Source organism: Anguilla anguilla, chromosome 17, assembly GCF_013347855.1.
Source record: "Anguilla anguilla isolate fAngAng1 chromosome 17, fAngAng1.pri, whole genome shotgun sequence".
In the NCBI taxonomy this organism is placed as follows: Eukaryota; Metazoa; Chordata; class Actinopteri; order Anguilliformes; family Anguillidae; genus Anguilla; species Anguilla anguilla.
In genome coordinates, this window is record NC_049217.1 from 25,370,930 (window position 1) to 25,385,461 (window position 14,532).

At 52.3% G+C, this 14,532-nt stretch overlaps 1 protein-coding gene across 1 annotated transcript in view; it reads left to right on the plus strand.

Annotated features, from left to right (window-relative positions):
• Positions 1-14,532, plus strand: part of tbcd (tubulin folding cofactor D) — a 30,870-nt gene that overhangs the window by 5,207 nt on the left and 11,131 nt on the right. The window contains exons 11-19 of the mRNA XM_035398416.1: positions 523-583; positions 1,124-1,198; positions 1,785-1,879; positions 9,076-9,232; positions 11,056-11,113; positions 11,208-11,237; positions 12,904-12,989; positions 13,580-13,660; positions 14,141-14,214. Of these exons, the coding sequence (XP_035254307.1) occupies positions 523-583; positions 1,124-1,198; positions 1,785-1,879; positions 9,076-9,232; positions 11,056-11,113; positions 11,208-11,237; positions 12,904-12,989; positions 13,580-13,660; positions 14,141-14,214 (717 nt within the window). The remainder of the gene's footprint in view (positions 1-522; positions 584-1,123; positions 1,199-1,784; positions 1,880-9,075; positions 9,233-11,055; positions 11,114-11,207; positions 11,238-12,903; positions 12,990-13,579; positions 13,661-14,140; positions 14,215-14,532) is intronic.

Here is a 14,532-nt window from a genome sequence, read left to right on the forward strand (position 1 = left end):
CCATTCCCCCTCCTGCTCGAAGGCTCTGTTCGTACACACCGTCTAAGTAGGCTTCGGGGTTTTGAGCTCCGGTCCTGGTCGAGCTGAAGCCGTAAGAGTGAGATGTTTCGCTGAAAACCCAACTTTCTAATTGGACCATGGGACACATGTAATGAAACCATTTACAGTGGATTGGACCAAAGGATAAAATGATTGTTGAGGTGTTTTACAGAGATATGACATCATAGCTCAGGAGGTAAGAGCGGTTGTCTGGCAGTCGGAGGGTTGCCAGTTCGATCCCCCACCCTGGGCATGTCGAAGTGTCCCTGAGCAAGACGCCTAACCCCTAATTGCTCTGGTGAATGCAAGGCATCAATTATAACGCGCTTTGGATAAAAGCGCTATATAAATGCAGTCCATTACCATTCCCATGTGACCCTTTCTTCCGTTTCCTTGCTTTATAGGTTTACTTGTTTCCTTTGTTAGTGTGTGAATTTTTTTTTTAAAAAGAAGCTGCACTTCTTGTCTTTCCCACCTTCCCAGAACAACTGCTGGTGGGTCTGAAGGACAAGGAGACCATCGTGCGCTGGTCTGCGGCCAAAGGGTGAGATTTCTCCTCTTCTCTTCTCTTGTGCTTGAGATAATATCTGCTAATAAAACGGGCACTTTCACGTTTATTATTTACACACAGTCTCAAATAGTGTGTGGAGTGGGCATTTTTCACCTTTGTTGAGATAACTATAGGTCAGTATACACAAGATTGTTGCTCTAGTAGGAATGGGTGTGTTTCTGGGTGAATGAGATTTATTGCTCTTGTGTTTCTGGGCAAATGAGATTGTTGTGCTGATGGTTCTGGGCGAATGAGATTGTTGTGCTGATGGTTCTTGGTGTGTTTCTGGGCGAATGAGATTGTTGTGCTGATGGTTCTTGGTGTGTTTCTGGACGAATTAGATTGTTGTGCTGATGGTTCTTGGTGTGTTTCTGGACGAATTAGATTGTTGTGCTGATGGTTCTTGGTGTGTTTCTGGGCGAATGAGATTGTTGCGCTGATGGTTCTTGGTGTGTTTCTGGGCGAATGAGATTGTTGCTCTGATGGTTCTGAGCGAATGAGATTGTTGCTCTGATGGTTCCGGGTGTGTTTCAGGGTCGGGAGGGTGACGGGCAGACTCCCTAAGGAACTGGCGGACGAGGTGGTGGGCTCAGTTCTGGACTGTTTCAGGTGAGTTCTGCGCTCATGGGAACCACACACCAGCCCCAACCCGGTCCGCAGCATCGGACGCATGTGTGTGCATGTGCTCGCGTGCATGTGTGTGCATGTGCCCGCGTGCATGTGCTTGCATGTGCTTGCATGTGCGTGCATGTGCGTGCATGTGCTTGCATGTGCGTGCATGTGCGTGCATGTGCGCGTCTGTCTGTCTGTCTGTTGGCATGCTTACCTGTTGTATAAAATCAACAGTCATGATGACCTTAATCAGTCTAACTGCCTAAGCACACATGTGGTGTGCATCCTGGTGCCTTGCATCATGGCACTTTGAGGTCAAAATATAAAAGTAGTCCTTTGAGTATCGTACAGTAGGCCAGTCGGCAACGCTGCAGTATAATGGTTAGGGAAATGGGATTGTAACCTAGAGGTTGCTGGTTCGATTCCCTTGCGCAGGGTGCTTAACCGGAATTGCTTCAGTAGCACAGCACGTCCGGTTGATTAAGTGAATGGCGTGTAAAAATGCAAAAGCTTGTGCAGAAGAGTGTCTGCTGTAAGCCTGTGATGTCGGACCAACTGGAAGCTCCTCTCTCTGCTGCCACAGCTTCCAGGAGACGGATAACGCCTGGCACGGCGGCTGCCTCGCCCTGGCAGAGCTGGGCAGGAGGGGCCTGCTGCTGCCCTCCCGGCTTCCTGACGGTGAGTTCCCCGAGTCCCCGCCCCGCCCCCTCTGAGGCCCCGCCCCGCCCCCTCTGAGTCCCCGCCCCGCCCCCTCTGAGTCCCCGCCCCGCCCCCTCTGAGTCCCCGCCCCGCCCCCACTGAGTCCCCGCCCCGCCCCCTCTGTGTACCTGTCCCGCCCCCTCTGAGAACCCGTCACCCCCTCTCTGAGTCCCCGCCTCCTCTGAGTCCCCACCCCACCCCCTCTGAGTCCCCGCCCCGCCCCTCTGAGTCCCTGCCCCGCCCCCTCTGAGTCCCTACCTTTGGGGGTCAGCAGCCCTGTCCTCTCTCAGAGCCCTGGGTGGTATTAAATTTGGCCTCATATTTGAGCACTCTGTTGCTAACATCATTGTTACCTTGCCATGAAAAAAAATGAGAGTTTTACTTCCAGTCAGTTCAAACACAATTAGAAAAACAGAAAAGCTGCCTCCACAAGATGCAATATAATTCCTGCAATAAAAATCATTGTGTTTATTGGCTGTGTTTTGTCAACCTTGTTGCCACTTTTTTTTTTGTTCGTATATCAGCGTTTTAATTGGTAGAAATCTTCTCATTCACCTCTATCTGCCTGTACTTGCCAGTAGTATCTCAACATAAGACAGTGGGTTGTTTTGTAAAAAAAAACATCATGTACATACTGTTGTCATTTCGTTCACATTGATCATCTGCATGTCATGGGGGAAAAAAGGGCGCCAGTGATACGAAAATACTTCTTTAATAGTGGTGGTTTTCAGTTTAAGAAAGGCCCCTCATCTTAAATATTCTCAGTTAGCACGCGCACAAAAACGAGAGTCCATAGAAACCATTGTGTCCATGGGAACCATTGTCGAAGAGTTCTCCAGAGTCCTGTGGCATTGTTCAGTGTTTCTCCGCGTTGAAGTCAGCGTGTATGCTGATTGGCCATCGTGCTCTGACACCGCTTATCAGGAGCAGCGATGTCTCCTCGACGTGGCTGGGAACAGCTGTGCTGTTTTTGGTCTCTTTGGGTGCCGTTGGAGCGAGCGGTGGACATCCTCGCACCCTGGCCTCCTCTGCCCTTTTACCTTGTGGCTTCGCCGTGCCGAAGCGGCAGCCTCCCCGCAGGTAGAGGGCGTAGTTGCGTTGTTCAGGCGGTCGGAGCAGGAGCCGGCCAGCAGGCAGAGAGCGAGGGCTGCTGTGTGTCTCCGGGCCTCGCTGGTCTCCCCGTCTGGCGGGTGGAGGCTGGACTCTGGGGTCCGGCCGAGGCTCTCCCTCAGGGGCACGTTAAGGGTCGTGTTCTGTGGTGTCCTCTCTTTGCTTGCATGGCGCCCCCTGCTGGTGTGGAAGTCTTTGGTGTGCTCTTCCTCAGTCCAGTCTTTTGTAGAGAGGTTTAGAGGAAACTCCTCGTCGCCCTCCTCTTCTGCGGAGTAAGAGATCGGGTGCCCCAAACTGCCCCTTGCTGATCTACGAGAGGAATATTACAAAAATTCTGTCAGGAAAGACATTAGATGATCTAACTATTTTTACTTAACCTTGCATGACCTTTACTGGCTTTTTTCTATTCTAGTTTTCTATTGTCGAATGGCTAAGTAAGGAGTGTGTATGTGTGCATGCACGTGTGTCCGCGTGCATCTTACCTCCTTGCCTGCAGCACAGTGCCCTCTTGCTGTGAGCTCACAGAGCTGACCGACCATCTGATTGGCTTTGTGTGGGGAGTGCTGTCTCGTGATTGGTACGTTGATCTCAGGCCCTCTTCTCCCGGGGAAGAGTAGAGCGGGGAGTCAGTTTCACTCTGACCAGGCCGGTCTGGAGAGCCCAAGGCCGAGCATGCCTGTCTGGGGCTCATCCTGGACTCCCTCCCCATGCCCCAGTCCTGCCTCCCAGGCCATGCCCACTCGCGTCCACCCATCCCCCAGTGGGCTGCCCAGGCGGGCACAGACCGCGGGTCTCCCTCTTGGTCTGAGACAGGGTAAACCAGCCAGGGATGTCTGCTGTGCACCTCCCTGTTGGGGTACCCGGGTCCCAGATAGGAGTGCAGCAGCTGCTTTGGGGTACAGTGGAGCTCAAAGCGGTGCGGAGGGGTTTGATGGAGGGTGGGGTAGTACCCGTACGGGTGCTCTGTGAGCAGGAGGGGTGGAGGGGTGGGGTGTAGGGGCCCCTGGTGGTCCGGGGAGCGGGTCCCATCTGTGTCCCAGGGCAGGACAGAGCGGCGGTAGATGAGCAGAGGGTGTTCAGGGGGCACAAACGTGGGGTACCCTGGCGCCCCTGGGTGTGGGTAGTCGCATGTTGCGAGGTCTTCGCGCTGGAAGCCGGGCGGGGTGAACTCCGTGGGGTGCCCCCATGTGAGGGTGGGGCGGTAGAACGGAGGCGAGAGGACAGGGAGAGAGGGGTTCTCTTCTGGCGTACGCGTGTGGGACGTCCCGTCGTCGCGGGTACCCGAGCGGAGCTCCGTGAGGGCCGACCGAGCCTCTCCGGCCGCCCCAACTTCCTGCCACTCCTCGTCCGCCCCAACTTCCTGCGACTCCTCGGCCGCCCCAACTTCCTGCGACTCCTCGTCCGCCCCAACTTCCTGCGACTCCTCATCCGCCCCAACTTCCTGCGACTCCTCGGCCGCCCCAACTTCCTGCGACTCCTCGTCCGCCCCAACTTCCTGCGACTTTGGCCTCTCTGCTCTGGGACGTTCTACACCCCCAGGACCAACCGGCTCCTCCTCCCGCCCCTTCTGCCCTCCCCCCGGCGAGGCGGGGCTGCCCGGCGGGGGCTTCTGGGCCCGGTGGGGCGCGGGCGTGGGCACGGGGGCCTTGGCCCGCCTCGCCCTCCCGCCGCGGAGCCCAGTCACCAGGGCGATGGAGTCCTTGCACAGGTCGTACTTCAGGTGGTTGAAGAGGTGGGACTTCTCGTTGCAGGTGAAGGGGCACTGGAAGCACTGGTACCGGAAGGGCTTTCCCGGCGGGCGGGGCACGTAGTGCGGGCGCTTGGGCTTGCGTGCCTGGCCGGCAGTCATTTTCGCTGCTTTCCAGCGGGGGGCGCTCTTTCTCTTTTCTCTCTCGTTGCGGCTGGACGGTGAAGGCGAGCGAAGGGGCTCGTGGAAGTCCTTGTCGGATCCCAGAGAGCTGGTGGCTGGCGGTTCTTTGACCCTGTGTCGGGGCCACACGTCCGTCTTTCTCCAGGCCTGTGCAGGGGCAGAAGGTTTCAGATAGCAGTGTTGGTGCGCGGAAACAAACTTTGGACGCGATTCATTTTCTGTCAACACTGTCAACAGTAGTCAACTTGCCTCAATTGGTTGATGAATTCTGAAGTGCACCAAAACATTTTATCTGCTCAGATCCAATGAAAGCGCTTTGGACGGCCTTTCACCTTAAATCAGTACAGGCCTGGCAGAGCATCACCAGGGAAGATGCCTAGTGACTAGTGATGTCTATGGGTTGCAGACTTCAGGCAGTCATAGACTGCCAAGGATTTGCAACCAAGTTGTAGATATGATGACTTCATGTAAGCTTCTGTTAATTTGTCTAATTACTTTTAGTCTGCTAAAATGGGGAGACTGAGGTGTAAAAAGTGCTGTAATTCCTACACAGATCACCCAATGTGGATGTAACCTAAAATGAAAGCTGACAGTCTGCACTTTAACCTCGTATTCATCGTTTCTGTTCAAATCCAATGTGCTGGAGTACAGAACCAGAACAACAAAAATTGCGTCACTGTCCAAATACTTATGGACCACAGTATGTAGTATATAACATGGTGTATATGTGTAGGACAGTGTAATGTGGTTTAGATCTGACAGATGGGTATGTGTAGTGCAGTGTAATGTGGTGTAGATCTGACAGATGGATATGTGTAGTACAGTGTAATGTGGTATAGATCTGACAGATGGGTATGTGTAGTGCAGTGTAATGTGGTGTAGATCTGACAGATGGATATGTGTAGTGCAGTGTAATGTGGTGTAGATCTGACAGATGGATATGTGTAGTGCAGTGTAATGTGGTGTAGATCTGACAGATGGATATGTGTAGTGCAGTGTAATGTGGTATAGATCTGACAGATGGGTATGTGTAGTGCAGTGTAATGTGGTGTAGATCTGACAGATGGATATGTGTAGGACAGTGTAATGTGGTGTATGTCTGACAGGTGGATGTGTGTATTACACTGTATATCTGACAGATGTGTGTGGTGTGAACAGGGCGTAGCGCGTGCAGTATTGGTAGCCTGTAGCGACTTGCCCCTCTCACTGAAACCAGACCTTCAGGCGTGAGAAACTACAACCTCCTGCTTCCCATGGGCTCGGGTGTGTGGCGCCGATCCCACACCCACGGGCACTATGGGAGAAACCGGGGGGGGGGGGGGGGGGGGGGGTTTAGGGAAACGGGGGTGTTGCTACCTGAGCTGTGAGTGACAGATTTCATAAACAGCGAGAGCTGAATCTTCAGAAGCCCTCACCTGCTTTTCTCACCCTGGCAGTCTGAACGGGCTCATCGCCGCAGTCAGGTTTTTACATCCTACTCTTTATCGAGTCTCTGCACGGCAGCCGCATACTGGAGCGCGCGCGTGTGTGTGTGTGTGTGTGTGAGAAAGTGTGTAAGTGTGTTTGCGTTTGTATGTGTGTGTTAAATGGGGTTACTGCGTTAGCCTTTGACCCAGTCCAGAAGGTGTCTCTAATGCTGGAATTCTACAGTGAGCTGCCTTTCTGGCTTCATCTGAACTTGGTTGCATTTTGATCGGTGGGCAAGGTCACCTGTGCTGAGTGAAGGTAATAATGGTCGCGCGAGGCTCCGAAATCTCTGGCATCCAAGGAGCCGGGTTGCCTACCCCTGATCTGGATGAGTGACTCTCTAACTCTGACTGAGCGAGTGTGCTGGGATGTGAATGTGGAACATTGATTCTAAATCGCGTTTGTGGCTGTTTCTCGCATTACATGGCCTTAACACGGCCAGCTGGCATTACATTACATTACATTACAGGCATTTAGCAGACGCTCTTATCCAGAGCGACTTACAAAACTTTTACATAGCATTTTACATTGTATCCATTTATACAGCTGGATATATACTGAAGCAATTTCGGTTAAGTACCTTGCTCAAGGGTACAACGGAAGTGTCCTACCCGGGAATCGAACCTGCAACCTTTCAGTTACAAGTCCAGTTCCTTAACCACTGTGCTACACTCCGTCCTACATTATCAGTGTCTTATTAATGGACAGACGTATGACGCAGTCATTAGATTGGCCGAATCTAAAGCCATATACAAGACCCCCCCCCCCCCCCCCCCCCCCCGTGTGGATGGGGGCTCCATCCCCAGCAGTGACACCTTCCAAAACTCTGACCCCTCCTCTGTCAGATACCCTCTCTGCTTTCAGCCTGTCTGACCGAAGCAAAACAACAATACTGAAGTAGGACGGGCTGCGGAACATAAATATGTTTTCAAAAAATGTCTAAGTAATTAAAATGTGTAGCTCGTTACGGTTTAGAGGTTTGCGAAAGCGGTCGGAGCGAAAGGCGGCGTTCGTGGCGGGCCGAGTTTTGGGCACCGCTGATCTCGGTCATAAATACATCACATCTACGCCCAGAAGGTAGATCTGTATGTAGACGCGTAGATGGTGATGCAGCTATGTCAGCCTGTCTCACACTGTGACTGTTCCCCCAGCAGTGAAAAACACTCCAGGAAACCTCAGCTTGTCCGCCCACACAACCACAGTCCACGTCTTGTCCCAAAACTCAATTTCACCATCTTGGCCATGCTGCTCTCATAATATTCAGCTTCAGAGAAACTTCTAAGGCTTTAGTTTCTTTTCTAATGCGATTGCCTTCTGCAATTGTGGTCTAAAGTCTACGCTGTGAATCAGCTGAGGTTTTAGCGCATATTTTACATTGACTTGTTATTAATCTCCTCAGCCGCTACATTTTTGCTCCTGAATGGTGTGTCCACAGCTGCGTGGAGTATTACGCCCGGCAGGTGCTCATAATAAAATCAGGCAGTAGCTGTGCTGGTGGCTAGTGCTAGTGAAGTGGGTGTGATGAGAGAGGGGATCCCAGTTGGGTCTTACCTGCTGAGATGGTTGTTATTGGGTCCTGAGGCTCCAGTCAGCAGCAGCGCCTGTCCCGTGTGTGTGCTGCACCTGTCCTGTGTTTTTGAAACAGTCCAAGTCTCTCTCGCTCTGCTTGGCAGTCCCAGTGGGCGGGGCTTCCTCTCTCTTTGTGGGGCCCTGAGGCTGTGCTTGTGCACCTGATACGAGTCCAGACCCGAGCCGCACTTACAACTGCCACTCGGCCCACCTGTCCCGGTGTGTGTGTGTGTGTGTGTGAGTAAAAGTGAGAGACATAGGAGAGAGGTATCTGCTTGCAAGTGCCTGTGTGAAAGTTTTGAATGTTTAGCATTTATTTAGGGTCATTGAGGTGTCATGTGGAGCTATCTGCTGGTAATGGAGGTGTAATGTGGAGGTGTGGAGCTGACTTCAGGTGATGGAGGTGTGGTGTGGAGGTGGAGCTGGTTACAGGTGATGAAGGTGTAGTGTGGAGAGGTGGAGCTGGCTGCAGGTGATGGAGGTGTAGTGTGGAGAGGTGGAGCTGGCTGCAGGTGATGGAGGTGTAGTGTGGAGAGGTGGAGCTGGATGCAGGTGATGGAGGTGTGGTGTGGAGGTGGAGCTGGGTACAGGTGATGGAGGTGTGGTGTGGAGAGGTGGAGCTGGTTACAGTTGATGGAGGTGTGGTGTGGAGGTGGGGCTGATTACTGATGGAGGTGTGGTGTGGAGAAGTGGAGCTGGTTACAGGTGATGGAGGTGTGGTGTGGAGGTGGGGCTGGTTACTGATGGAGGTGTGGTGTGGAGGTGGGGCTGGTTACAGGTGATGGAGGTGTGGTGTGGAGGTGGGGCTGGTTACTGATGGAGGTGTGGTGTGGAGGTGGGGCTGGTTACTGATGGAGGTGTGGTGTGGAGGTGGAGCTGGTTACAGGTGATGGAGGTGTGATGTGGAAGTGGGGCTGGTTACAGGTGATGGAGGTGTGGTGTGGAGGTGGGGCTGGTTACAGGTGATGGAGGTGGGGCTGGTTACTGATGGAGGTGTGGTGTGGAGGTGGGACTGGTTACAGGTGATGGAGGTGCGGTGTGGAGGTGGGGCTGGTTACTGATGGAGGTGTGGTGTGGAGGTGGAGCTGGTTACAGGTGATGGAGGTGTGGTGTGGAGGTGGGGCTGGTTACTGATGGAGGTGTCTCTCTGCTCCCCCAGTGGTGCCCCTGGTCCTGAAGGCTCTGACGTACGATGAGAAGCGGGGCGCGTGCAGCGTGGGGTCCAACGTGCGGGACGCCGCCTGCTACGTGTGCTGGGCCTTCGCCCGCGCCTACGAGCCGCCCGAGCTCAAGCCCTTCGTCACGCAGATCGCCAGGTAAGGCTCCTCTTCCTCGCGCTCTCCTCTCCCTCAGCAGGCAGCGAGGGAGCCAGCTGCCGCTTGTTATCACCGCTCTTTGTCTGTCGGGATTTGCCGTAACTGGCCAGGACGTCCTGTAGTTAGACAGTCTGGGCCCTGTAGAGTCTATGGGACACCCTGTTGGAGCAGATCCATGGCAGTGCATATCAGGGTACCTGATGGGGAAACAGGTGAGCTCATGTGTTTTGTCAGGGGATGCAATGCTCTGTCACCTCTACTGGAAATGACTCCCTTCTGTTTCACCTTATTTATTTCCTGACACCCACATGCCCCCCCCCCCCCCAGCCCCATCCATCATGTACGCTCACTTAAACACTGACACACTGTTTCTCTCACACTGATAATACCCCTGCCCCTGAGGTGGGAGACATTCCCTGGGAGTCTCCTTAAAATCTCTCTCACACCAACAAGAAGGCTATATACAGTCATATATTTTGGTATAAATAAGCATGTATGTGGCATGCGTGCATGTGTGCGTGTTTGTGTGTGTTTGAGTGCATTCGTGTGTGTGCTTGTCTGTGTGTGTGTGTGTGTGTGTGCGTGAGTGAGCATGCATGTGAGTGAGTGTGTGTGTGTTTGCACGTGCGTGTATGCGTGCGTGTGTGTGTGTGTGTGTGCGCGCGGGTAGGAGTGCATGTGAGTGCGAGTGAGTGCGTGAGTGAGCATGCATGTGAGTGAGTGTGTGTGTGTGTGTGTTTTCGCGTGCGTGTATGTGTGCGCGCGTGTGTCTGCGTGCGTGCATGTGTGTGTGAGTGCACGTGTGTGTGTGTGCATGCATGTGTGTGAGAGTGTATATCCATCCACAGGTTTCCCATAACACCTCACTGTCTCTCATGCTGTGTGCTGCACTCCCTTAACTCTGACGGACAGGCCTGCAGACTGTAGGTGGGCGTCGCCACCCGTCTGTCCGTTAGCCGCTTCAGAGCCCCCTCCCCTGAGCAGAGCGGCTGAGCTGTCGCCCGCGGCGACGTGTCGGGTCCTGCCCAGCCCCGGCCCAGAGCCCTGCGTCACGGGGCTGCCAGGTTTCGCCTGCGCTGCTGCGAGTTTCGCTCGCCGCCCGAGCGCTCGGACGGACGTGCGGGGGCCTGCCCCCGTCTCGGCGCTGACAGCCCCTCCCCCACCCCCCCACCCACCCCAAAAACCAGCACCTCCCGCTGGGAACACCGGCCCGGCCCTTTCTCACGCCGCCCGGGCCCCCCCCCCCCCCCGGCCCTCGAATCTCAACCCGCCAGGCCCCGCCCCCGCTGGGCCTGAATCACTGACACCCACAGGGGTGAGGGGTGGGTTTGATCACCCCCCCCCCCCCCCATCAGAGAGGGAGCGAGCCCCTGTCCCACATGATGGAGGGCTAATCACACTGCCTATGGGACCAGGACAACAAACAGTTTTTTAAAAATGTTTAAACAGATATATGCGTGTGTGTGTGTGTGATACACACTTGTGTGTCCGTGTGTGTGTGTGTGTGTGTGAGTGATACACGCTTGTGTGTGTGTGTGAGATACACGCTTGTGTGTCCGTGTGTGTGTGTGATACACGCTTGTGTGTGTGTGTGTGTGTGTGTGTGTGTGTGTGTGTGATACACGCTTGTGTGTATGGCAGGGCTGCCCAGCCCTGTTCCTGGAGATCAGGGTTTCCTTTCGTTTCGCTAAGGCAAGTGACCAATGCGCTCTGACGACAAGGACCTTTCGATTCCGTTAAAGGACTCTGATCACTGATTCAGACGACGCCGTCGGCGTGTTTTGAGCTTGTCAGTCACGGCGCCCGCACGCTTCTCTCCGCAGCGCCCTCCTCATCACGACCGTGTTCGACCGGAACGTCAACTGCCGAAGAGCGGCCTCCGTGAGTAGCCTCTGCCTGACGTCTGAGCCAGCGCGTGCTGAAACGGCCATGATTCTCTAATCCCTTCTTTTCTTTCTCTCCCTCTTTTTATTAGGCAGCCTTCCAGGAGAATGTGGGCAGGCAGGTGAGGGCACAAACGAACACGCTTCACCACCCTCTCACGCACCGAGAATCACTGAATCACTAACTCTCCAACTCACTGTCTTTACTGAGAATTACAGGCACACTAACTCTCCAACTCACTGTTTACTGAGAATCACTAACTCTCCAACTCACTGTCTTTACTGAGAATTACAGGCACACTAACTCTCCAACTCACTGTCTTTACTGAGAATTACAGGCACACTAACTCTCCAACTCACTGTCTTTACTGAGAATTACAGGCACACTAACTCTCCAACTCACTGTCTTTACTGAGAATTACAGGCACACTAACTCTCCAACTCACTGTCTTTACTGAGAATTACAGGCACACTAACTCTCCAACTCACTGTCTTTACTGAGAATTACAGGCACACTAACTCTCCAACTCACTGTCTTTACTGAGAATTACAGGCACACTAACTCTCCAACTCACTGTCTTTACTGAGAATTACAGGCACACTAACTCTCCAACTCACTGTCTTTACTGAGAATTACAGGCACACTAACTCTCCAACTCACTGTCTTTACTGAGAATCACTGAATCACTAACTCTCCAACTCACTGTCTTTACTGAGAATCACAGGCACACTAACTCTCCAACTCACTGTCTTTACTGAGAATTACTAACTCTCCAACTCACTGTCTTTACTGAGAATTACAGAATCACCAACTCTCCAACTCACTGTCTTTACTGAGAATCACTGAATCACTAACTCCCCAACTCACTGTCTTTACTGAGAATTACAGGCACACTAACTCTCCAACTCACTGTCTTTACTGAGAATTGCAGGCACACTAACTCTCCAACTCACTGTCTTTACTGAGAATTACAGGCACACTAACCCTCCAACTCACTGTCTTTACTGAGAATCACTGAATCACTAACTCCCCAACTCACTGTCTTTACTGAGAATTACAGGCACACTAACTCTCCAACTCACTGTCTTTACTGAGAATTGCAGGCACACTAACTCTCCAACTCACTGTCTTTACTGAGAATTACAGGCACACTAACCCTCCAACTCACTGTCTTTACTGAGAATTACAGAATCACTAACTCTCCAACTCACTGTCTTTACTGAGAATTACAGGCACACTAACTCTCCAACTCACTGTCTTTACTGAGAATCACAGGCACACTAACTCTCCAACTCACTGTTTACTGAGAATCACAGGCACACTAACTCTCCAACTCACTGTCTTTACTGAGAATTACAGAATCACTAACTCCCCAACTCACAGTCTTTACTGAGAATCACAGGCACACTAACTCTCCAACTCACTGTCTTTACTGAGAATCACAGGCACACTAACTCTCCAACTCACTGTCTTTACTGAGAATCACTAACTCCCCAACTCACAGTCTTTACTGAGAATTACAGAATCACTAACTCTCCAACTCACTGTCTTTACTGAGAATCGCAGGCACACTAACTCTCCAACTCTTTTTTTTTTTTTCCACGGAGTTTATTCCGTCTTTCTTAGTACCCGTGATAGTTATATTGCGTAACAGAGTGTTATTGGCAGTGCACTGTTTTGGACTGTGTGTGAGTGTGAATGTGCCGTATTTGAAATGCGTGGGTTGCTGCTTCGTTGTAGAGAGCGCACACGTGCAGTAATGTGGGTGTCTGGCGGGTTCTCTGCAGGGCACCTTTCCTCACGGTATCGACATCCTGACTGCTGCCGACTACTTCGCCGTGGGGAACCTGAACAACTGCTACCTGAGCATCAGGTGAGAGGGAGGAGCTTGTGCTACACCCGTTTCTGTTACCTGAGCATCAGGTGAGAGGGAGGAGCTTGTGCTACAACCGTTTCTGTTACCTGAGCATCAGGTGAGAGGGAGGAGCTTGTGCTACACCCGTTTCTGTTACCTTAGCATCAGGTGAGAGGGAGGAGGTTATGCTACACCCGTTTCTGTTACCTGAGCATCAGGTGAGAGGGAGGAGGTTATGCTACACCCGTTTCTGTTACCTTAGCATCAGGTGAGAGGGAGGAGGTTATGCTACACCCGTTTCTGTTACCTGAGCATCAGGTGAGAGGGAGGAGCTTGTGCTACAACCGTTTCTGTTACCTGAGCATCAGGTGAGAGGGAGGAGCTTGTGCTACACCCGTTTCTGTTACCTTAGCATCAGGTGAGAGGGAGGAGGTTGTGCTACACCCGTTTCTGTTACCTGAGCATCAGGTGAGAGGGAGGAGGTTATGCTACACCCAATTCTGTTACCTGAGGAAATGATTCATTCTCATCCAGTCCTCTAAGAGAGCAGCGTGTTGCCATGGCAGCCTAAAACCTACCCCTCACCCTCCCCTTATTCCTCCCCGCAGCGTGTACATCGCAAGCTTCCCAGAATACACCAGGCCTTTGATCGACCACCTCGTGTCCAGGAAGGTCAATCACTGGCATGGGTAAGGCTCCTCCTCGTGGATCCTTCCATCGTAGGTACCTCCTGAAAGCCAAGTCCTCTTCAGAGTTTCCACCAAAGATGCTCTACAGTGCCTGAACGTGGAACTCCATACTGCTTTTCACGTGAAGAATTTCTGACCCCGATGCCCACACCCAGCGTTTGACTACCAGAACTCACCCCCTCCACAAAAAACTTTATCACACACATAATAATTTGATATGACCCATAATAATAGCTACGGCAAGGACCACAGTGGAAATAAGTCTTGTGACTTTTTGTGCTATCCTTGATGCTCTTTTAATTGTACATGCACATTGGTGTTCACAACCGTGCAATTGTCCTTTTAAAATGAATCGTCAAATAAATAAAATAAACTAGAAAAATACAGTGAATAATACAGTTGAGAACGTGAATCAATGAACATCTGTAGAGGATTCAGAGGGATGTTTATAAAAAGTGAGGGCTGTGTTTTTGGCTGCAGGGGAATCCGTGAGCTGGCCACGAAAGCCCTGCATAACCTGACTCCACAAGCTCCTGACTACATGGCCAACACTGGTGAGTGATGTCATCACACATGGCCAACACTGGTGAGTGATGTCATCACACATGGCCAACACTGGTGAGTGATGTCATCACACATGGCCAACACTGGTGAGTGATGTCAGCACTCACTGCCAACACTGAGCGATGTCATCGCACATTGCCAGCAGTGATGAGTGATGTCATTGCACATAGCCTACACTGGTGAGTGATGTCGTCACACATGGCCAACATTGGTAAGTGATGTCATCACACATGACCTACACTGGTGAGTGATGTCATCACACATGGCCAACACTAGTGAATGATGTCATCACACATGGCCAGCACTGG